Source organism: Mus caroli, unplaced genomic scaffold, assembly GCF_978045245.1.
Source record: "Mus caroli unplaced genomic scaffold, Mus_caroli_1 scaffold_2, whole genome shotgun sequence".
NCBI classification, from domain to species: Eukaryota; Metazoa; Chordata; class Mammalia; order Rodentia; family Muridae; genus Mus; species Mus caroli.
Genome location: NW_028227257.1, coordinates 152472535 through 152494026, shown reverse-complemented (window position 1 = coordinate 152494026; position 21492 = coordinate 152472535). Strand labels below are relative to the sequence as shown.

Here is a 21492-nt window from a genome sequence, read left to right as displayed (position 1 = left end):
CACAACCGTCTGTAATGGGATGCCCTCTTCTGGTGTGTCTAAAGATAGCTATAGCTGGGCCTGGTGGCGCACGCCTTTAATACCAGCACTTGGGAGGCAGAGGCAGGCAGATTTCTGAGTTCGAGGCCAGCCTGGTCTACAGAGTGAGTTCCAGGACAGCCAGGGCTACACAGAGAAACCCTGTCTTGGAAAAAAAATAGCTATAGTATACTCATATACATAAAATATATAAATCTTTTTTAAAAAAAAACAAAAAACAAAAAGTCACAAACTGATTAATTCAGGAGCTGGAGAGACGGCTCTGCAGTTAAGAGCAGTTCTGCTCTTACAGATGACCCAGGTTCACTTCCCAACCTTTATCAGGTGGCTCCCAGCCTCCTGTAACTACAGCTCAGGGACCCCCTTCTCTAGGTTCTTTAAGTATTTGCACTCATGTGGTATAAAACTCATGAAGGCATGCACATGTACACAAATGATAAATTTAAAATTTTTATGTATGTGTGTACGTGTTTTGTCGGCATGTAAATGTGTGTACCACATGGCATCCTCAGATGCCCTATAGCTGGAGTTACAGACAGTTGTGAGCCACCATGTGGGTGCTAGGAATTGAACTCATGTCCTCTGAAAGAGTAATCAGTTCCCTTAACCACTGAGCCACTCCAGATCCTAAATTTAAAAAGAAAAAAAAATTTTTTTTGAGACAGAGTCTCTCTATGTAGACACCATCCTAGAACTGGCTACATAGACCAGACTGGCTTCAAACTCACAGAGATCTGCCTGCCTCTGCCTCTCTGCCTCTGCCTCTCTGCCACTCTGCCACTCTCTCTGCCTCTCTGCCTTTCTCTCTCTCTGCCTCTCTCTCTCTCTGCCTCTCTCTCTCTCTGCCTCCCTCTCTGCCTCCCTCTCTGCCTGCCTCCCTCCCTCTCTGCCTCTCTGCCTCTGCCTCAGCCTCAGCCTCCTTTGTGCTGGGATTAAAGGCATGCATCACCTCCTCACATCCCTAAATAAATCTTACAAAACAGAACAAGACTGACTTTTCAGTTGGACACCCTGTCTTCTGAGTTTCTACCTCACAAGGGCAGTCTGAAGATTCTGGCTTCAGCCTCAGCTCATAGCTTTTTAATTAAACCAATCAATTATTTTTTTCTAGAAAGCATTTCCACTCTAAGTTAGACATTAAGACTATTGCCAAAGGTTTATTTTATGCATTAATAATACTGAAGAGAGAAAAAAACAGGATGTTTAATTTCTGTGAACAAAATATTAATGATCGTGTATTAGGATTTCTTTTCTTTTTCTTTTCTTTTTTTTTTTTTTTTTTTTTTTTTTTTTTTTTTTTTTTGGTTTTTCGAGACAGGGTTTCTCTGTGTAGCCCTGGCTGTCCTGGAACTCACTCTGTAGACCAGGCTGGCCTCGAACTCAGAAATCTACCTGCCTCTGCCTCCCAAGTATTGGGATTAAAGGCGTGTGCTGCCACTGCTCGACATGTTAGGATTTCTGAGCTCAACCCTTTCCAGATATCCTGTAGTGAGAATTCCTCATTCATGGGAATAAAGTTAAAAAAAAAAAAAAAAAAAAGCAGAGAGGTGGTTCAGTGGGTGAAGCATTTACCTGACAAACCTGAGGACCTGACTTTGGATCCCCAGCCTGACACAGGAGCATGCATCTCTTACCCTAGCACTGAAGGACAGACATCAGCAGATGCCAGGGGTTCACTGGCTAGTCAGTCCAGCCAAAACTGGAACTCCGGGCTCCAGGTTCCGTGAGGAACCCTGTCTCAGAACAAGGTGGAGAGCAATAAAAGAAGACAACAGATGTCAGCCTCTGGCCTGCACACGTGCATACAAGCACACATGCACATCAGAGAAGAAGGAGTCTCAGTTGAGGAAATGTCTCTATGACATCTGGCTGTAAGGCATTTTCTCAATTAGTGATCAATGAGGGAGGGCTCAGTTCCTTATGGATGGATGCTGCCATCCCCTGACTGGTGGTCATGGGGGCTATAAGAAAGCAGGCTGAGCAAGCCATGGGAAACAAGCCCGTAGGCAGCACTCATCCACGGTCTCTGCATCAGCTCCTGCCTCCAGGTTCCCATTCTGCTTGAGTTCCTGTCTTGCCATCCTTTGGAATGTGGAAGTGTAACCTGAATAAACCCTCTCCTCCCCATCTTGCTTCTTGGTCATGTAGTTTCACTGCAGCAGTTTAAAACCCTAAGTCAACCAGCAACATGGCTAGCAGGTCGAATAAAGCATTTGCTGACAAGCCTGACAAAAGAAAGAATTAAAGAAAAGAAAATCAGAGCTGGAGAGCTGGCCCAGTGGCTGAAAACACATGGTATCTTTCTAAAGAACCCACGTTCAGGTCCCAGTACCTATTGGGGCAGTTTGTATCTCCTGTAACCCCAAGAGATCTAGCATCCTTTTCTGGACTCCTCAGACACTCTCTCTCTCTCTCTCTCTCTCTCTCTCTCTCTCTCTCTCTCTCTCTCTCACACACACACACACACACACACACACACACACATTATTTTAAAATACAATCTTAAAAAATAAAATGATCAGAGAGAGAATTTGTCTAAATCTGAGCATTTCCAGTCTGGGAAGCTAAATGTGGTCAGTCCTGGATGGATCTTGGATGGGAGACAATCTCCACCGTCAACAATGGCAGCCACAGTCAACCTTGGTGCATGGCATGTGTCCCCCCTGACCTTCACTGTGACTGAAGAATGTGCACTTGACATTTGTGCTACCAGGTGGGGCACCCCATGCTCTCTGCGGTCTGTGAGACTTTAGTACAGTTACACATATGGCAACAGCTCCCAGATAAAGGCACTTAGTGGCACTCTCTGGCACACCCCACATTTCAGACCAAGATTCAGGTTCCAAGCTGTGCACTTCCCCTGCTGCTTCAGGATAAATAAGAGGCATGGCAGAAATTGAGGCTGTGGCAACTTTTTAATAAAACAAAGATGCTGTCAGCATCTTTCCTGTGTGAAATGCAGAACACAAGATATTATGGCTCTATTTGCACATTTTTCTCCCCTGGAAAAGAAAAGTGTTTTCTGAGAAGGCAGTGAGATCCAAGCCTTTAGAATAGGTCACCTGTCAAGGATCAAGGGCATCCATGCTCCCCAAAGCAGCCCTGAGTCAGGAGAGCCCCGAGGACAGGAACCCAGCTCCCTTAGTCACAGATGGACGGCCTGTTGACATTGTAACTGGGGTGAAAGTTCAAGCGGTCATAGTGGGTGATGTGATTGTCAGGCCCGGTCACTAAGCTCTTCTCCAGGGTGACATTAATATTATGACTCTGGAACATTCCAAAAGCTGCGTGTTGTCTGGAAAACTTATTTGAAGATGGATAAAATACTTTCTGAAAATCAAACAAACAAGAGGATTAGTGGTGCACGGTAACACTCAGGCAGCCCCACCAACTGGTTCTTTGGACGAAGAGTGAGAATTTGTGAGAAAATACAGCCTCTGGTGCTAGGAAGCCCAGAAACCAAGGTGAGCAAGATGGTCTCCTTTGCCCCAACTGTGCCAGTGTGTGCTTGTGTCTAATATGATTAACACTGCCTCCTTCCCACGCCACATGGACAGCAAGAGAAGTTACAGGATCACCTGAATGCCGCAGCTCCATGCCTAGGTGTGACAGCAATCATTAACCTGAAGTGAGGTCAGAGTTAGACCTACACACACACACACACACACACACACACACATTGAGGTCTACTCCTGCTAGCCATGCCACACTAGGCAAGCCACTAGGCCTGTGTAAGCTTCAGCCTTCTCCTCTGTGAGTGTAGTCACAATACTCTACAGCACTGTCTGCCATATTCTACCAAAATACTTATAACTAACTTATGAAGAGAAAGAGTTGGGTGTGGTGGAGCAGACCTTTAATCCCAGCACTCAAGAGGCAGGTCTCTGTGAGACTGAGGCCAGCCTGGTCTACATAGAAAAACCATTTCTCAGAAAGAAAGAGAGAGTCAGAGACAGAGAACACACGTGGGCCTCACTTCTGAAGCTCCAGTTCATGAATACAGCCTCGATGCTTTGGCCCTTGGCTGGGGTTGCTGGGTAACTGTGATAAGAGCAAAAGTCATGGGCCATGAAGAAGAGCAGAGAGAGGACTGGCTGGATCCCAGGATCCCTCTCTGGACACAGCTCCAGAGCCCTGAAAACTCCTATAAAGTCCCACACCCCGATAGCACACACTAGTAACCCTGCCTTTAACACGCAGACCTTTTGGGGTCAACTCCTCCAAGCCTTAGCAATGAGCTTCTATCCCGTGAGCCAAAATCCTCTGTCAGGTGCTTTAAAAAGATGCCAGGCCGGGCGTGGTGGCGCACGCCTTTAATCCCAGCACTCGGGAGGCAGAGGCAGGTGGATTTCTGAGTTCAAGGCCAGCCTGGTCTACAAAGTGAGTTCCAGTACAGCCAGGGCTATACAGAGAAACCCTGTCTCGAAAAACCAAAAAAAAAAAAAAAAGATGCCAGGGCACGATGCACCACCAGCCCGGTGTGTGGGAAGGGCTGCCCTGCTGAGGCTGGAAGCACTCAATTCTTTTTTGTTTTGTTTTGGTTTGGTTTGGTTTGGTTTTTGTTTTTCGAGATAGTGTTTCTCTGTGTAGTCCTGGATGTCCTGGCACTCACTCTGTAGACCAGGCTGGCCTCGGACTCAGAAATCCACCTACCTCTGCCTCCCAAGTGCTGGGATTAAAGGCGTGCGCCACCACTGCCTGGCAGCACTCAGTTCTTGCTGAGAGAGTGGCCACTGTGAGTCTGGGAACTCCAGTGATGACAGGGGGACATACGGCGTGTACAGACCAACCTCCACCAGGTAGTAATGTCCTACCTGTCCTCAGACCACCCTGGGCCAAGATCACCTGATATTTTCTCTCTTTGGCAGAACAAGCAAAGAGAAATTATTTCAGGCATTTTTCAAGAGGCAAATTTGAGATCTCCTGGGAAACTGAACATAAAATATAGTGTCCAAGTCCAGGTGTGGTAGAGCATGCCTTTAACCCCAGCACTTGGAAGGCAGAGTCAGGTGGATCTCTGTGAGTTCAAGGCCAGTCTGGTCTACAAAGAGAGTTCAAGGACAGCCAAGGATGTTACTTACACAGAGAACTCCTGTCTCTGAGAAAGGAAAAAAAGAAAAAAAAAAAAAAAATGTCTAAATACCATTCCAATGCACACAGCTCCCCCTATTGTCTGCATGGTGTATTGCAGGTGGAGCTGATCGACCTGAGCCAATACCTGGGCTGTGCACTGAGCACTGGGGCCTGCCCGCTCTTGGCTCTGCACAGTCAGTGCATTCTGACAGTCCATAATAATAAATATCCACCGGTGCCGTAGCAGAATAATACTAAGAACTGCTCACAGGGTGCAGTGGACTGAGTCAGAAAGCTGACAAGCCGACCCCAGAAAACAGGACTAAGAAGCAGGGAATACCTACCCCCTAGCTTGCCTCTGATACCCGCGGCTTGTGACCCATGGCCTGCTAACCTGGGTGAAAGCACCACTGTTGAAAAGAGCAGCCTCAGCCGGGCATGGTGGCGCACGCCTTTAATCCCAGCACTCGGGAGGCAGAGGCAGGCGGATTTCTGAGTTCAATGCCAGCCTGATCTACAAAGTGAGTTCCAGGACAGCCAGGGCTACACAGAGAAACCCTGTCTCGGAAAAAAAAAAAAAAAAGAAGGGGCTGTAAAGCAAGCCTGTAGGAAAAGAGCAGCCTCTTCTCCGTGGCCTTTTACAAAGGCAGAACAGAAACCAGGGATGTGGCTCAGTAGGCAGAACACCACGTCTAACGTCTGCAAAGCCCCGGCACTGCACATCTTTAACCCAGCACTTGCGAGGTGCAGGCAGTTCAAAGCTTTGAACTAATTCAGAACTAGCCCTGGCTAACTTGAGACCAAAGGCACTTATTACCAAGCCTGGTGAAAGGTGAACCAGCTCTTACATGTGGTCCTTTGACCTCCAGCCACGTGTGGCATGGCGTACCACTACACAGAGACAAGGTGAATGTATTTAAGAAGGTATGGGCAGCAGTTCCCATGTTCCTGCTTCCCACAGAAACACCTTGCGTCTGATTTTGGAACACTGACTCTTTCCGTGGGCAGGCTCTTCCGAGGAGTTCTGCCACTCATATGAACGCTTGGCTTCACTAATTGGCCTTCGGGTGCCCGTGCAAAGGTGTGTATGCCCATGCAAAGGTGTGCGTGACTGTCTGATGGGGAGGAGAACGTGGAAGCAAGTTTACTTGGACTTTCCTGTCTACAATCTATTCTGCTTTGAAATTGCATTCTATCATCTCTCTGCCCCGCCTTGTCCTAACTCGATTTGAGGTGCCATGCATTTACAACGTGGGAAGCTGATTCCCAACTCTGACTCCTCATAAGTCCGCTCTTCCTGATGGCCCTCGTCCCGGCAGGCCTGACTTGCACTTACCGGCATCTCATGCACGGTGGGGGCTCTGCTCCCGTACGTTTGGTTACTGGTCCTGTACATGGAAACAGCTTCCCTGGTCCTGTGGGAGAGAGATGCACTGTTTCTCACACATACTCAGAATAAGTCAGCCAAGTCATAGCCTGGAAGAAATTGATTGATGGAACTTTATTGTCCCTGACGGTGGCAATACCATGTCCACTGAGAGCACTCTCTCCCAGCAGACCTTTCTCTCTGGCCTCCTCTGCTGGCCGTGGCCCCTGATCCTTCCAAAGGGAACCCCTAGAGAACACCCAGCCAGCAAATGCTGGCGGAGGGGTCTTGGTGGGACTTTGGCATAGTCTACCACTACCTCGGAGACAGCGTCTCAACTTCCAGACACTGGAAGTCCCTCTGCTTTTGAGCCCCAACCTTACAGAGACCAAGCTCCTGTCAGGAGGGAAGGAGGTAAGAAATCTAGTTTGTGAGGCTGTGGCCTGTGATAGAGGCTACCAGCCGCTCTTCTCCACACTGGAGCCCTCAGCGAGTTGTCTTCTTACTCGTGGAAAGGGAGTGTGCCTGCACCAGCTTCACACAAGTCAAGAAGGCTTCCATCCTTACTTCCCCGAGAACCAGGCTGCCCTGTAAGGTGTACAACTTTCAGGGAAGCTTTAAAAATAGAGACATCCCCCTGCCTGCAACAAGGCTATATTCACACACGTTCACTCTGTGGTTGCTCAGACAGCAGGACCCTAATAGTAATGATGACACAAGTAAAGGTTCATGACTGGCTCCTTTTGACCTCAGGAGCCACAGGCACTTGAGAGTTCTCAAACACGTGGCCAAAGCTAGGGCCACCCTGCTGCATGAAGGAGGTAACCTCAGTCTTCCTTACCCGTAGCCATGAAACCACCCCGGGTTGTTGAACCTGACTGGGAGCTTCTCGCTAATGCGGTAGTAGTCGCTGGTCTTCTCTGGGGCGGGCTTAGCCTTGGGCTCCCCCGGCTCCGGCTCCTCTAGGGCGGGCTTAGCCTTGGGCTCCCCCGGCTCCAGCTCCTCCGCACATTCTTGAGGTTTTTCTTCAGACATTTGGCTTCCCGCAGGAAACTAGCCCTGGTCAAGTCTGTGCCTGCTGCAGCAAAGCGTCCTGTTGCTAGGCAATGAAGTCACCTGATCAGGAGGCGGGAAGGTCTTTTGTAGGTTGCTTTGACTAACAGCTAGCTGTAGGCAAGTCTAGAATCTTCCCGAGGGCGAATAACAAAGGAGACCGTAAGTTCTAAACAAGGAATTCCAAGCTTCCACTCGCTCCTCCTCCGGGGGAGATCCGCTGACCTTTTTCTGGGACTATGGGAACATCCTAGTGTATCCCAAAATGCACTAGGAGGCAGATCCTGGACAAATGAAACCTTAGAACCTAGGATTTCACCAGCCAATAGGCAGGAATTAGGCGCTTCCAATCTCTGCCTGAGCAAGTACTCACACGTCTGTCGTTTACTGTACTGGCCATGGCTTCTCCTTGGCCTCTATCACCCAATACCCCCACAACTCAGCCTAAATCTAGATGTGAGGTGTTGCTAAATTTAGGGAATCCTAGGCCAAATATTGGTGAAATATAAAAAATGATCTAGTGAACCATGCACATAGTTCAGCATTAATGACGTGCTAGCGCAATGCCAGAAGGCAGATCTCTGAGTTCGAGGCCAGCCTGATTTAAAAAGAGAGTACTAGACCAGTCAGGAGTATATAGTGAAACCCCGACTTAACAACAATAATAAATAAATAGTAATTTAAAAACAAACAAAAAATTACTTGGGGCACAGTGTGGTGGTGTGCACCAATAATTCCAACAACCAGAGGACAGAGGCAGTCAGATCTCTATGAATGTCTGGCCAGTCAGGGAGATTGTTGTTGTTGTCATTGTCGTCGTCGTCATCATTGTTGTCGTCATAGTTTAATGTAATTTGGGGATGGAGAGATGGCTCAGCAATTTAGGGCATTCATTGCTCTTGCAGGGAACCTGGATTCAACTCCCAGAGCCTGCAAGGTGACTCATAAACACCTTTAACTCTAGTTCCTGGAGGTCAGACACCTTCTGCTCTCCACAGGGACAAGGCACTCACAAGGTACACATACATACATGTAGGCAAAAAATAAGTAAATCTAAAACAAATGTTAAAAAATAAAAAATGCGGGCTGGAGCGACGACTTAGCAGTTAAGAGCACTGACTGCTCTTCCAGAGGTCCTGAGTTCAATTTCCAGCAACCACATGGTGGCTCACGACCATCTGTAATGGGATCTGATGCCCTCTTCTGGTGTGTCTGAGGATAGTTACAGTGTATTCATATACATAAAATAAATAAACAGATTTTTTTAAAATGCACTTTAAAAACAAACAATAAACGGGGCGGTGGTAGGGCATGCCTTTAATCTCAGTTCTCCAGAGGCAGAGGCGGGCTGCTCTCTGAGTTCAAGCCAGCCTGGTCTACATAGCGAATACCATGACAGTCAAGGCTCAAGGCTACACAGAGAAACCGGGTCTCAGGAAAAACAAAACAAAACAAAACAAAACAAAACAAAACAAAACCAACAACAAAAAAAAACAGCAACCTAAAAACAACCTCTAAAAACCAATTTGAACAAGAGGGTCGCCTCCTCCAGAGGATGCTGTAATTTTACCGAGAGGAATGAACTGTGGGTGAGAGGTCGCTCATTCTAGCTCAACCACACGTCCCAGCTGAGTGCAGACCGCTGGTCACAGTACCAACTCGCCCATTTACAAGGACGCGGGCGCAGCGAGCGGTGCACAGCGGAGAGAGTCCTCCGGGCCAGCAAGCGGCGCTGCAACCCAGCGCGCTCAGCGGAGGAGGCGCTCTGCCGGGCAGGAAGAGTCTCTGCAGGATCTCTGTCCACGCGCCCGCCATGGCGCCCGCTCCGGCCGTGCTGACCCGGCTGCTGTGTGCAGGTGAGCGCGGTGGATCTCGGAGATGGGAGAAACCCGGAGATCCGAGAGGGCAGGACAGGGACGAGGGTTGGACGCGGCCCCACCGGCTCTTTCCCCGCAGGTGTGCGGCGCTGGCCAGGTTTCCTGCAGAAGGCGATCCCGGGCCCTGCGGAGCAGACTGGTAGGAAGGTCACGGGAGCCCCGGTCCCCGCGGTCAGCGAGCCCCAGGATGGCGACGGTAAAGATCAGCGGGTGGAGGTGGGTCGGGGCGCGGAATCGTGGAGAGGTTGTCATTGCAGGGTCCCCAAACGAACCCAGTACCAATCTAAGTGTGGTGGGAGGGAGAATAGAACCCCTGTGGCCTGGTAGCCAGTGAAGACCAGTGAAGACTACTTTTGTATCTGTCCATCTTGCTGGTCTTCTGGCGGGGCGTTTAAGGCACCCGAAGTCAACGAAGCCCCTGTCTCGTTTTCCTCTTACATCTGTGGAAATTAAGGGAAGAGGACTGACCAGGTTTTCTCCACACACAGTCACTTTAGACCTTGACACTAGCCCCTCGGTGTTGCAAAAATGCCCCTGTGACTTCCAGATCTTTCCTGGCGTTTCCTCTCAGCTTTGAGTTTCCCACTCCCAGGAGACTGGTGAGTCTTTGGTTAGTTGGTGAATGGGCCACAGTGTCTGCCCTTACTCTTTTTTTTTTTTTTCAGATTTCCAGAGCAGGATCCTAGATACGCCATTACAGCATTCGGATTTCTTCAATGTCAAGGAGCTGTTTTCTGTGAAGAGCCTCTTCGAGGCCCGAGTACACCTGGGACATAAAGCTGGTTGCCGCCATAGGTAGTTGGCACAGGCCGTGTGGGCAGAATGGTGGAGTTGGGTCAGGGTTGGAAGTGGGGGCAGGGTGGGGGTGTCTGCGGCAACACCAAGTACAGTGCTAGTATTGATGCTGGTTCACAGACAGGGTGAAAACTGAGGGTCATGGCAGGCAGGGGAGCCCCGTGGAGAGGACCTGCTGTATAGAACAGAAGTGGCCCTAGAGAGCTACACTGGACAGAGCACCTTGGTTGGGTTCATGTTTATCTGCAGTTGGTTCGCAAATCTCCACAGGGAGAGAAGGTGGGACAGGTTGAGCCACAAACCTGATGTCTGTGCACAAGTCCACACCTGTGTCCCCAGCCCATCACTCCCTAGGCAGGAGTAGTGGGGAGTTGGTAAATGTAAGAGCCTGGGTGGCTGGTAGGTAGGTGTCTGTGGAAGGGGCGGGGCAGCTCCATGCACACGGGTCCGCTTACCCTGGGGGTTTTTTGGCAGGTTTATGGAGCCGTACATCTTTGGGAACCGCCTGGGCCAAGATATCATCGATCTGGATCAGACAGCCTTGAATCTCCAACTGGCTTTGAACTTCACCGCGCACGTGGCCTACCGCAAGGGCATCATTCTGTTTGTGAGCCGGAATCGTCAGTTCTCTCACTTAATTGAGACTACAGCCCAGGCCTGCGGGGAGTACGCCCACACCCGCTACTTCAAGGGCGGCTTGCTGACTAACGCACAACTCCTCTTTGGGCCTTCAGTCCGCCTACCAGACCTCATCATCTTTCTGCACACGCTCAACAATGTCTTTGAACCCCATGTTGCTGTGAGGGATGCAGCCAAGATGAACATCCCCACAGTGGGCATTGTGGACACCAACTGCAACCCATGCCTCATCACTTACCCTATCCCTGGCAACGACGACTCGCCCCAAGCTATCCAGCTCTTCTGCAAGCTCTTCCGGACAACCATCAACAGGGCCAAGGAGAAGAGGAGGCAGATGGAGGCCCTGCATCGGCTGCAGAGTTCCAAGGGGTCCGAGGGCAGTGGGACATCTCCTGTGCCTGATAAGAGCCATTCCCCATGACAGGAAGCCCTTCTCCCACCTCTTCTGAGCAGGAAGGTCCTTGTCCAACCCTGGCCTATGTCCCCACTCTCTGTCCTCAGCATCAGCACCACAGTCCTATTTCCCTAGATATGGCCACCCCAAAGTCCAATGATCTTGAGCTAACCCTTATCTGTCTCTTTTCTGGGAACAAACTCGGGTAGAGTACATAGTCACATGGCCTCTGGCATCCATTAAGACTTGAACATAGCTAGCCAAGTTTCGGCTTCTCTTTTCAGTTAAAATTAATCCTCCATTGTCTGCTAATTAATCCTTCATTCTCTGAAGAAAATTCCAAGCAAAACCAACACTGATGTCCCTCAGGACCCCCAGTAGTTACCTCTAGACCTGAAACCAGACTCAAGGCTAAGCAGGCTCCCAGAGGGGAGATAGGAAGTATAGTCCATGCATTGTGCTGCACTACTAAAGAACTTAATGAGTTTGCTAATTCATTCAAGCAGAAGGCTGGGGACTATATGTGGGAATGGATTTTAAAGGGGTGGGGTAATGGAAAGAACATAAAACTGAGTCAGGCTGAGTTTTATTGATACAAGCTCTCTGGAGCTCTTGTGTTTAATATGGAAGCTTGCACAGTGAAAAAAGGTGTCAAAAGTTTGTTCCATGTTTGGCTGAAGTCTTTTTTAGAAGAGCCTGCTGCTGGGAGCACAAAAGTCCTTGAGCCCACAGATCACCAAGGAAACCAGGAATGTTAATCACATAAGGTTGTCTCCCCAAAGAAGGAAATCCATACCTGTTTCCCACCCAGAGGCCTGGGCGTGGATGTTGTTGACCTGGTGACCTTTGCTATTTGTAGAGCCAGACCTCACCCAGATCCCCCCAAAATGTTTGTCTTGGACTCTTCCTTCCTAGACCTTTATTTTTAACTTAGTTTCTCCAACAATAGAATCCATGCTTAGGGGAGATGTCACAAGTATTTTATAACCTGCTGACCTCTACATTATCTTGGTCAGAGACCACACCAGATCCTAGGCCCTTAAGCTTTAGGACCCATCTTTGTGGTCGAGTGTACTTTGAGCTGAGTTTCAATGTAATTATGCCTCTTACACCTGGGATTGTATTACACCGGGAAACTTTTCCAGAATTGTACTGTTTTAATATATGTTTACAGTAAACCACCTGGTGTCAGACTCTCTAGAACTTTGAACCCGTACCAACTAAGTCAGGCAAGTTTTCTTTCTTGCCTTTCACAGGCCCTGATGCTTGCAGGGACCCCCAAACCATACTGAAAAGGAGTTGGGGATACCTGATAACTCTTGGCTTAGTGGTGATGAACGGCTCTTAAGGCTCAGGGAAATTGCAGTGCTAGAGTGGCACACTGTAAAACCTGATCCTCCATGATGGGAAGGTGGTGGGAACAAGCCTCCCACTAACCCTGTCATGTAAGAGGGACACCAGCACATTCGAAGAGCTTTGCTGTTGCCCTTTTCCTAGTACTAGACTTTAGGGTTGGAGATGCATGCTCTGTTGGATGAATTAAATGCAGTGGGTTTAATTGGGCCCCCGCAGGGGCCAGGTGTCACCAAAGGCAAGGTGATCGATCATGCATTATCACAATGAGCAGAGTAGACAAAGCAGTGTCCATATTGGCCTGACCTGTTATGGTCAGCACGGGCAAAGTGAATTTTATGGTGGCGTGATTTGTATGGACCTTTGGTACTAGCTAATTAGTCATGGGGTTTCCAGGCATTAAATAGAAAAGAAGCCTAGTGAATTTTTGTTTGATCTGCATAAGTGGAAAACTTGTCAAATCTACCAAGAATACACTGAATCAGGGCAAAAGAGATTCTCAACCCATGAACCAATTTCCAGTTTGGAGACCCACAGTGAAGTGATTGCCAGGGAAGTCCTTGATAAAATATCTAAAAGTCTCATTGTTAGCCTTTCCCAGTCCTCCAGAGAGTATTATAGCCTTTGGCAAGAGCAACTAGAGAAAAGGAAACAATCAGACTCTCCAGGGTCTACTGGACACCAATTCTAGGAGACCCTAAGAAACACTGTGGCCCTCCAATTAAGTAGGGACTTAATGGAAGTCAACTTTTTTCTTTTTCGAGACAGTGTTTCTCTGTGTAGCCTTGGCTGTCCTGGAACTCACTTTGTAGACCAGGCTGGCCTTGAACTCAGAAATCCACCTACCTCTGCCTCCCGAGTGCTGGAATTAAAGGCATGCGCCACCACGCCTGGCAGAGGTCAACTTATTAATGGAGTTTTGGCTAACGTCCAACTCACAGTAGGTCCAGTGGGTCCGAGAAATCCTGTGGCTATTAACCCCAGAAGGTATATTTGGAATAGATTGAAGTTGAAGTTGGCAGAATTCTCACATTGGTTCCCTGACCTGTAGAGTGAAGGCTCTTATGGTTGGAAAGACTAAATGGAAGCCTTTCAAGTTGCTACTGGCAAGGAAAATAGAGAAACCAGTATTGTACTCCTGGAAGAACTGCAGAAATTAGTGCCACCATCAAAGACCTGAAAGATGCAGGAATGACAGTTGCCACCACATCTTCCTTAACTCTCCTATCCGGCCAGTGCAGAAGACAGATGGATCGTGGAGAATGACAGTTGACTATGGAAAACAGGTAGTAAGTGATTGCAGCTGTTGTACCAAATGTATTATCCTTACTTGAGCAGATTAACACTTTTCCTGGTGCATGGTATGCAGCTATTGATCTATCAAGTACATTTTTCTCAGTATCTGTCCACAAGGACCACCAGAACAATTTGCTCTCAGTTGGCAAGACCAGCATTGTACAGTTTTACCTCAAGCTTATATTAACACTCCAACCCTGTGTAATATAATTTAGTTAGAAGGGGGTCTCAATCATTTGTCTCTTCCACAAAATATCACATTGGTCCACTGTTTTGATGACATTATGCTGACTGTGCCAAGCAAGCTGGAGGCAGCAACCACTTTGAACTCATGGGTAATACATGAGCATCAGAAGATGGGAAATAAATCACACCAAAATCTGCCTCTATGTTTAAGGTGAAGAGCAATGGAAGAAGACACCTGATGTCAACCTTGGACCTTCACATGCACACACGTGTGCACATGTGCACACACACATACACAAGGATGCAGAAGATACATTTGCATGTGTGTATTTCTGTGTCCAGAGAAAAAGGCAGAGAAGGGACAGTAAACACTGAGCCACATGTTCATGGCTCCCTTCTCTCTGTCTCTTTTCCCTTTGCTTTGTTCTTTCTGGCCCTCATGTTAGTTACCTTGAACATTTCCATGTCTGCCCAAGTATCATTTCAGGTCATCCATGTGCTCCAACAATAAGTAAGGCCAAGCTGGGCATGGTGACACATGCCTTTAATTTCAACACTTGGGAAGCAGAGGCAGGTAGATCTCTTTGGGTTCAAGGCCTGCCTGGTCTACCAATGAGTTCCAGGACAGTGAGGGCTATTATACAAAGAAACCTTACCTAAAAAGAAAAAAAAAAAACAGAAAACCAAACAAACAATAACATGATTATCCCCCACCCCCAATACACATGTAGTCCATACATGTACCATATTTGAGAATTCTGGAATTTTTATTTCTTTTAAAAAACAAAAAATATTATAAGAACATGTTTTCATTTTAATCCTAGGTGTGGGACTGCTTCAGACTGTCGGCAACAGTTGACTATGATTTGCCTGGTGCTCTAGCAGAGGCATGGTTTTGTCAGCTGCATATAGTTTCTGCAATTGTGTGACATTTGGAATTCTGGGAACTTTTCAGAAGTTATATAAATGATAGGGCCCCAAGAGGTGGTTCATTCAGCGGGGAGGGTGGTTTGTTAGTAGTCATACTTAAAGAAATTAGATTCAAGGATCTCTCCCTTTCTCTCTTAATTAGTGATGGGGGGGGGTAAAACTAAGGGAAAGAGTTGGTAAAAAGAACCCACAAAATAGCAAAAAGCAGCTACAACTCCCCCCTAAAAAGAAGTAAAGCTATGTGCACCCCCACTCTCTCCCACCCACCTCCCGAGTGCACCCCCACTCTCTCCCACCCACTTCCCGAGTGCACCCCCACTCTCTCCCACCCACTTCCCGAGTGCACCTGCAGTTTCTCTCACCCCAGATATTGGTATAATTTTAAGTCATGGGAGTCCTTTTAATCTTCCCTCCCCCTTGTTTGTAATCAGCCCACTTCAGACTTATAAGTGTTAACAACTTGAAGGGGAAAGGTTTCCCCAGTGCAAATGTTATAGCTCTGAATGTGTATTAGCCAGGGTTCTCTAGAGTCACAGAACTTATGGGTAGTCTCTATATAGTAAAGGAATTTGTTGATGACTTACAGTCTGCAGTCCAACTCCCAACAATGGTCAGCAGCTGTGAATGGAAGTCCAAGGATCTAGCAGTTGCTCAGTTCCACACAGCAAGCAGGAGAAGGAGAGAGGGAGAGGGGGAGGGAGAGAGAGAGAGACTTCCTCCCAATGTCCTATGTAGGTCTCCAGCAGAAGGTGCAGCCCAGATTAAAGGTGTGTGCCACCACACCTTTTATCCCAGATGACCTTGAACTCAGAGATCTCTCTGTCTTTTTTCCTTTTTTTTTTTTTTTTTTTTTTTTTTGGTTTTTCGAGACAGGGTTTCTCTGTGTAGCCCTGGTTGTCCTGGAACTCACTCTGTAGACCAGGCTGGCCTCGAACTCAGAAATCTGCCTGCCTCTGCCTCCCAAGTGCTGGGATTAAAGATCTCTCTGTCTTAATCTTCTGGAATTCATAGCCACTATGCCTCAAGGTCTCCATCTCAAGATCCAGGTTAGAAACTTCTATCTCCCAGCCTCAAGATCAGGATCACAGGTGAGCCTTCCAATTCTGGACTGTAGTTCATTCCAGATATAGTCAAGTTGACAACCAAGAGTAGCCACTATAGATTGTAAAGGTAGCCTGGCAGTCAGGAGCCACAGAATAACCACAACACATCACAACAAATTAGCCAGGCAGACACCTCTACCTTATTCAACTTTCTGTCCAGCTGGGGATGAAGGGTCTCCCACCCCTCAAGTTACTGATCTGGGATTGGCTATTACTCCAACTCACAAGGCCATCCATCACCCTAGACAGAAAACACTCAATCTGAACCAAGACACCAAAATATAAGCATTGCAGCTCTGAAGGGAACGGCTCCTGCTAGAAAAGTGTTACATCCAGCTCTGTTCCCACCGTGGGGGAAAGTTTTCCTGATGTAAGTGTAACCGCTCTCTTCTGGCAGGGGAGGCTCTCCACCCACCCCCACCCCCCCGTGAAAGTGTTGCAGCTCTGCTAGTAGAGGTATCCTGGCAACCGGGAGCCAAGGAATATTACAAAGTCATGCCACACTAGAACAAACTTCACACTAGAGATTTATTGGAGGCAAGGGGAAACCCAGGAGGGTAGCTGCCTCTGTTCAGTCGAGAAGCAGCAGGGAACTGAGCAGAGGCAGAGTTTACATGCGATTTTTTTGGAGAGAGGAGCTTTCCAGGGTGGCCGGGAATTGGAGGGGTGTTCGACCCTCCTTTCTACCCGGAGGCTGTTAGCCAACAGCCTGAGGAGAGAAAAGAAGAAAGAAAAGGTAGAGAGCTGAAAGTACAGAATGTCCACTGGAGACTACTGCGGTGAGACAAGTCTACATACATTATTGTTTCAGGAGTAGGATATAGAAGGGCTTTTTAGGAGTACAGGTGGAAAGGGCTAATTGGTTATGACGTCGAGAGAGCAGGAAGAGCTGATTGGCTATAATACAGCACCTAATTATCATGTGGGCGGGAAGCCAGAGTGAGCCCTGTGTTCTCAGTAATGCAGCCTTGCAGAGAGCTCTGTACAAGGTCACTTTTCAGACAAGGCCAGACAAGGTCAGTCACCTGTGCTCAGGGACACTCCCCAAAGACAGGCAGAGACAGGGAAGCCCTGCTGAGAATGGAAGTCCCCCCTTTTGCACCAAGTTCAGAAAGCCATCGAGTCATGGAGGACTGCTTGTTACCTTAATAGCAAGGTTCCCCAACAGAGGGATTATGTGGCCTGATTTGGGGGCAAGCTCAAGGATTGGTGAAATTCTGTGGCAAGCTCAGGGATTGGTGGGATTCTATTTCTTGACCCTGGTCTTGGGTTTGATCTTCACTATAATCAACAATATAATCAGGAGTTGCAGATTCCTGGGAGGCTCTCCACCCACCCCCACCCCCCCACCCCCCGTGAAAGTGTTGCAGCTCTGCTAGTAGAGGTATCCTGGCAACCGGGAGCCAAGGAATATTACAAAGTCATGCCACACTAGAACAAACTTCACACTAGAGATGCGGTAGTCCCGTAATAGCAACTGATTAAAAGTCTGGCTAGATATCTTTTGAATCTGTTGTTGAAGAAATCTGGACAAGAAGTTAAAATATTAAATGTTAAATATTAAAGTCTGGATATTAAACAAGAACTTTAAAACAACATTAATATTACCCACCCTCAAAAGACATTTGAATCCCTGCTAAACTGAATGCAGTGACCAGAAAACCCAAAGATAAATTCTAAGGCCTGGCCATCAAAGCAGCCAAAATAAGCACCATTTGTAGTAACAATCCTGGAATTTTGGTTTCTTTAAAATACATACATACATACATACATACATACATACATACATACAGAGAGAGAGAGAGAGAGAGAGATTTTTGTTTTAATCCCAGGTGTGGGGCTATATGGAGCTGCTTCACAACAGCTGACTATAATTTGCCTCATGCTCTAGCAAGGTGTGCCAGCTGCAGATAGTTTTTGCGATTGTGTGATGTTTAGAATTTTGGGAAATTTATAGAAGGTATATAAATGCTAAGAGCCCCATGGGGCAGTGGTTGTTGGTTATTCAGAGGGGTGGGTTATGGTTTGTTAGTAGTCATGCTCAAAGCAGAAACAAAAGAAAAAAATTAGATTCAGAAATCTCTAATTCTTTTTTTTTAATATTTATTAATTTATTATATGTGAGTACACTGTAGCTGTCTTCAGACACTCCAGAAGAGGGCATCAGATCTCATTACCAATGGTTGTGAGCCACCATGTGGTTGCTGGGATTTGAACTCAGGACCTCTGGAAGAGCAGTCAGTGCTCTTAACTGCTGAGCCATCTCTCCAGCCCAAGAGATCTCTAATTCTTTCCTTCAACCGCTATCCTTCTTTCTCTCCTACCTAGTGATAGGGGGTGATAACAGGGGATTAGAGGGTGGGAAAAAGAAGAACCCACAAAGTAGCAAAGATACAAGTGGTGTCCAATATAGAGCTCAAAACTTGAGGAAAAAAATGGGAAATCTGATTTCAAATGCTGTAGAGGAAGCAGCAAAGGATGAAGGAATGGATTTTTTTCCAAGACACCAGCAATATATATATATATATATATATATATATATATATATATATGTGTGTGTGTGTGTGTGTGTGTGTGTGTGTATGTATGTATATGTATATATATATATACACACATTTATATATATATATATGGAGAGAGAGAGAGAGAGTTTGTTACTGCTGGGATATTCCCTGCTTTGTACCCAGAGAGGATTTTCTGGGTTAGTTGTTGTTTGTTTGTTTGTTCGTTCGTCATATACTATGTTTCATAAAAGTTTGAGAGACTGGTTGAGCACTTGGAAATTTTTCAGGTGGAAATGAAGGGACCTGAAAAACAAATAGTGGCTGAAATGGGAAAACAACAGGGGCCATTCAGTCTACTCTCTCTTTTCTGGAAGGGCTGCAGAAATGGCAGAGCAACTGGAAAGTAACCTCTCCAGTTGGAGATGAAAGCTCTTGAGAGTCATGGAACACCAGAAAAGAGAGAACAAAAAGGCACAGTCCCCGTGAGTATCCTGCTGGAGGATATAGGGAAAGAAACTGTGCCAGAGGGTGGTTGGGTCAGAGAGAATCTGAGTGGGAGGATAATCTGAGGATACAGTTTGTACGGAGAGAAAGGGTTAATCTTGAACCAACTGTGCTGCTGCCAGAGTGGGAGGAAGGGCAGCCAGGTTATGAGGTCAGCATCAGCTTTCTCAGTAGTCTTACAGCATATGCCTGCTAATGGTGTGAAACAAGGCTATGTTGAGATAGGATGGCATCTTACAGAAATGATAGAGCAAAGATACTTTAAAGAGGCCATACTTTCATACGGGATGCACTCATCTTATGTAAAACAAATTCTAAACTGGGCTGCTCAAAATAGAATTATTACCCAAGACAGAAAGGGATAGATAACAGCTGTACTAGAGGCCAGTCAGCAATTACAATCGTTAACTTGGGGGAGGGAAGAAGCTGTGAATATTGAACAGCAAAATAGAACAAGGGGATGAATATAATCAAAGACCAGTTACGGTCTTATATACAAAAACAGATTCAATTTGACGACGCTAATATAGAACAATGTTGCTTAGCAGCTTTAAGAGTTTGGGACAAAGTTGAGGAGCCCTGGAAAAAGTTTCATTTTCAAAGATTATACAAGGCTCTGGAGAAACCTTCGCTGATTTTTTACAAAGATTAGTTTCAGCCGTAAATAAAGCCGTATGAAAGGCAGGTATTGAAAGAGACCTTGGTGTGTGAAAATTCAGATATTGAATGTAAAAAAATGTTATTAGACCATTAAAAGCGTGAGCAGCACTTAGGGACAAGTGGATAAGGGATATGACCAATATCAATCAGTTCTTTTGTTGTTGTTTTGTTTGTTCGTTTGTTTTTTGGTCTTTCTTTCTTTTTTTTTTTTTTTTTTTGATTTTTTTTGAGACAGGGTTTCTCTGTATAGCCCTGGCTGTTCTGGAACTCACTTTGTAGACCAGGCTGGCCTCGAACTCAGAAATCCACCTGCCTCTGCCCCCGAGTGCTGGGATTAAAGGCGTGTGCCACCCCTGCCCAGCTCCAATATCAGTTCTTCTGTGTACCACACTAATATCATAGGTCAAGGTACAGTTGGAGGTCTCCAATATCAAAATGTCTGGTGATTTCATTGTGGGAAACATTTGCAAAGAGACTGTGACTAAGTCACTAAGAGTCTCAGATCTCAAAATGCTTGGTGCTTTAATTGTGGGAAATATGGTCATTTGCAACAAAATTGTGAACAAGACATCTCTAAGGACAATATTTTTTTCTAAATATAAACAAGAAAGATGGTCTAGACTTCCAGAGGTGTGCAAAACAAAAAAACACATTGCCTTTGGACCAACGAGTGTAGTCCAAAAGAGATATTCAAGGTAATTTCTTACTGTCAAGAGGACTTACTACCTTGGGGGTCTAGATTGTGGCCCTACAGTAAAAAGTATAAACCATTTCAGCCAAGGAATGACATGCAGACTGAAAAACCTCTACTCAGAATTGAATGTTTAATACATGTTACTGTAGGCAGCTCAGCTCTAGACTTGGCCGCAGGTAAACATTTTACTCTATCCCCCAAAACTCAGGTATATCCTTTGCCCTCAAGGGACAGTAGGGATGATCTTAGGAAGACTGACTTCTCAAGGATTCACTGTGCATCCAGCAATTATAGATGAAGATTTCAAAGGAGAGGTTAAAATTATGGCCTGTGTAAAAGGAGAGATGCGATTTAACACAGGTGATATAGGATGTAACTGTTTCAGTTCATCCGAAGCAAAGCCATTCCAGCAGAAAGAACAGGAGAGGTTGGAAGTACTAGAAAACATGTCTTCTAGAAAACAGATAAGGATCAGAGGCCAAACTAACATTTCAAGTAAATGGTATGAAAATAGAAGGTTTGGAAGCCGGGCGTGGTGGCGCACGCCTTTAATCCCAGCACTTGGGAGGCAGAGGCAGGCGGATTTCTGAGTTCGAGGCCAGCCTGGTCTACAAAGTGAGTTCCAGGACAGCCAGGGCTATACAGAGAAACCCTGTCTCGAAAAACCAAAAAAAAAAAAAAAAAAAAAAAAAAAAAAAAAAAAAAAAAAAGAAAATAGAAGGTTTGGTAGGTACAGGAGCTATGTAACTATCATTTCACAAAAGTCTTGGAATTCAGAATGGCCACTTCAAAAGGTTTATGCTCAGTTTCTAGGAAGTGGGAAGTTATCTCAGATACAGCAAAGTGTGTGATGGGTTAAATGTGTGGGATTGTGCCGTCAAAAAGTAGTTAAGAGCTGTATGTCACTGAAATACCCATAAATTTATGGAGAAGGGATTATTTTTAACAACAGAGGAGTACTCAGATAGAGACAGCCCATAGTGACATAAGGGGTGAAATGGTAGATGTTCCTGGAGAAGGTATTGA

The 21492-nt window shown here is 46.5% G+C and overlaps 2 protein-coding genes across 2 annotated transcripts; one reads left to right on the top strand and one right to left on the bottom strand.

The window, feature by feature from the left end:
• Positions 1-2946: 2946 nt before the first annotated feature.
• Pierce1 (piercer of microtubule wall 1) lies at positions 2947-7727 on the bottom strand. The gene is made up of 3 exons (XM_021156394.3): positions 7320-7727; positions 6449-6527; positions 2947-3369 (listed from the first exon to the last, which is right to left on the bottom strand). The coding sequence occupies exons 1-3, from the start codon at positions 7511-7513 to the stop codon at positions 3181-3183; spliced, it is 462 nt and encodes a 153-aa protein (XP_021012053.1). The 5' UTR covers positions 7514-7727; the 3' UTR covers positions 2947-3180.
• Positions 7728-9297: 1570 nt separating this feature from the next.
• Mrps2 (mitochondrial ribosomal protein S2) lies at positions 9298-12417 on the top strand. The gene is made up of 4 exons (XM_021156396.2): positions 9298-9387; positions 9488-9604; positions 10074-10203; positions 10678-12417. The coding sequence occupies exons 1-4, from the start codon at positions 9345-9347 to the stop codon at positions 11261-11263; spliced, it is 876 nt and encodes a 291-aa protein (XP_021012055.1). The 5' UTR covers positions 9298-9344; the 3' UTR covers positions 11264-12417.
• The last annotated feature ends 9075 nt before the right edge of the window (positions 12418-21492 follow it).

Coding starts and splice junctions, on each gene's coding strand:
- Mrps2 (XM_021156396.2), top strand. CDS start 9,345: ATGGCGCCCGCTCCGGCCGTGCTGACCCGGCTGCTGTGTGCAG. Junction 9,388..9,487: donor GACCCGGCTGCTGTGTGCAG/GTGAGCGCGGTG, acceptor CTTTCCCCGCAG/GTGTGCGGCGCTGGCCAGGT. Junction 9,605..10,073: donor CGAGCCCCAGGATGGCGACG/GTAAAGATCAGC, acceptor TTTTTTTTTCAG/ATTTCCAGAGCAGGATCCTA.
- Pierce1 (XM_021156394.3), bottom strand. CDS start 7,513: ATGTCTGAAGAAAAACCTCAAGAATGTGCGGAGGAGCTGGAGCCGGGG. Junction 6,528..7,319: donor GGGTGGTTTCATGGCTACGG/GTAAGGAAGACT, acceptor TCTCTCCCACAG/GACCAGGGAAGCTGTTTCCA. Junction 3,370..6,448: donor CCACCGTGCATGAGATGCCG/GTAAGTGCAAGT, acceptor TTTGATTTTCAG/AAAGTATTTTATCCATCTTC.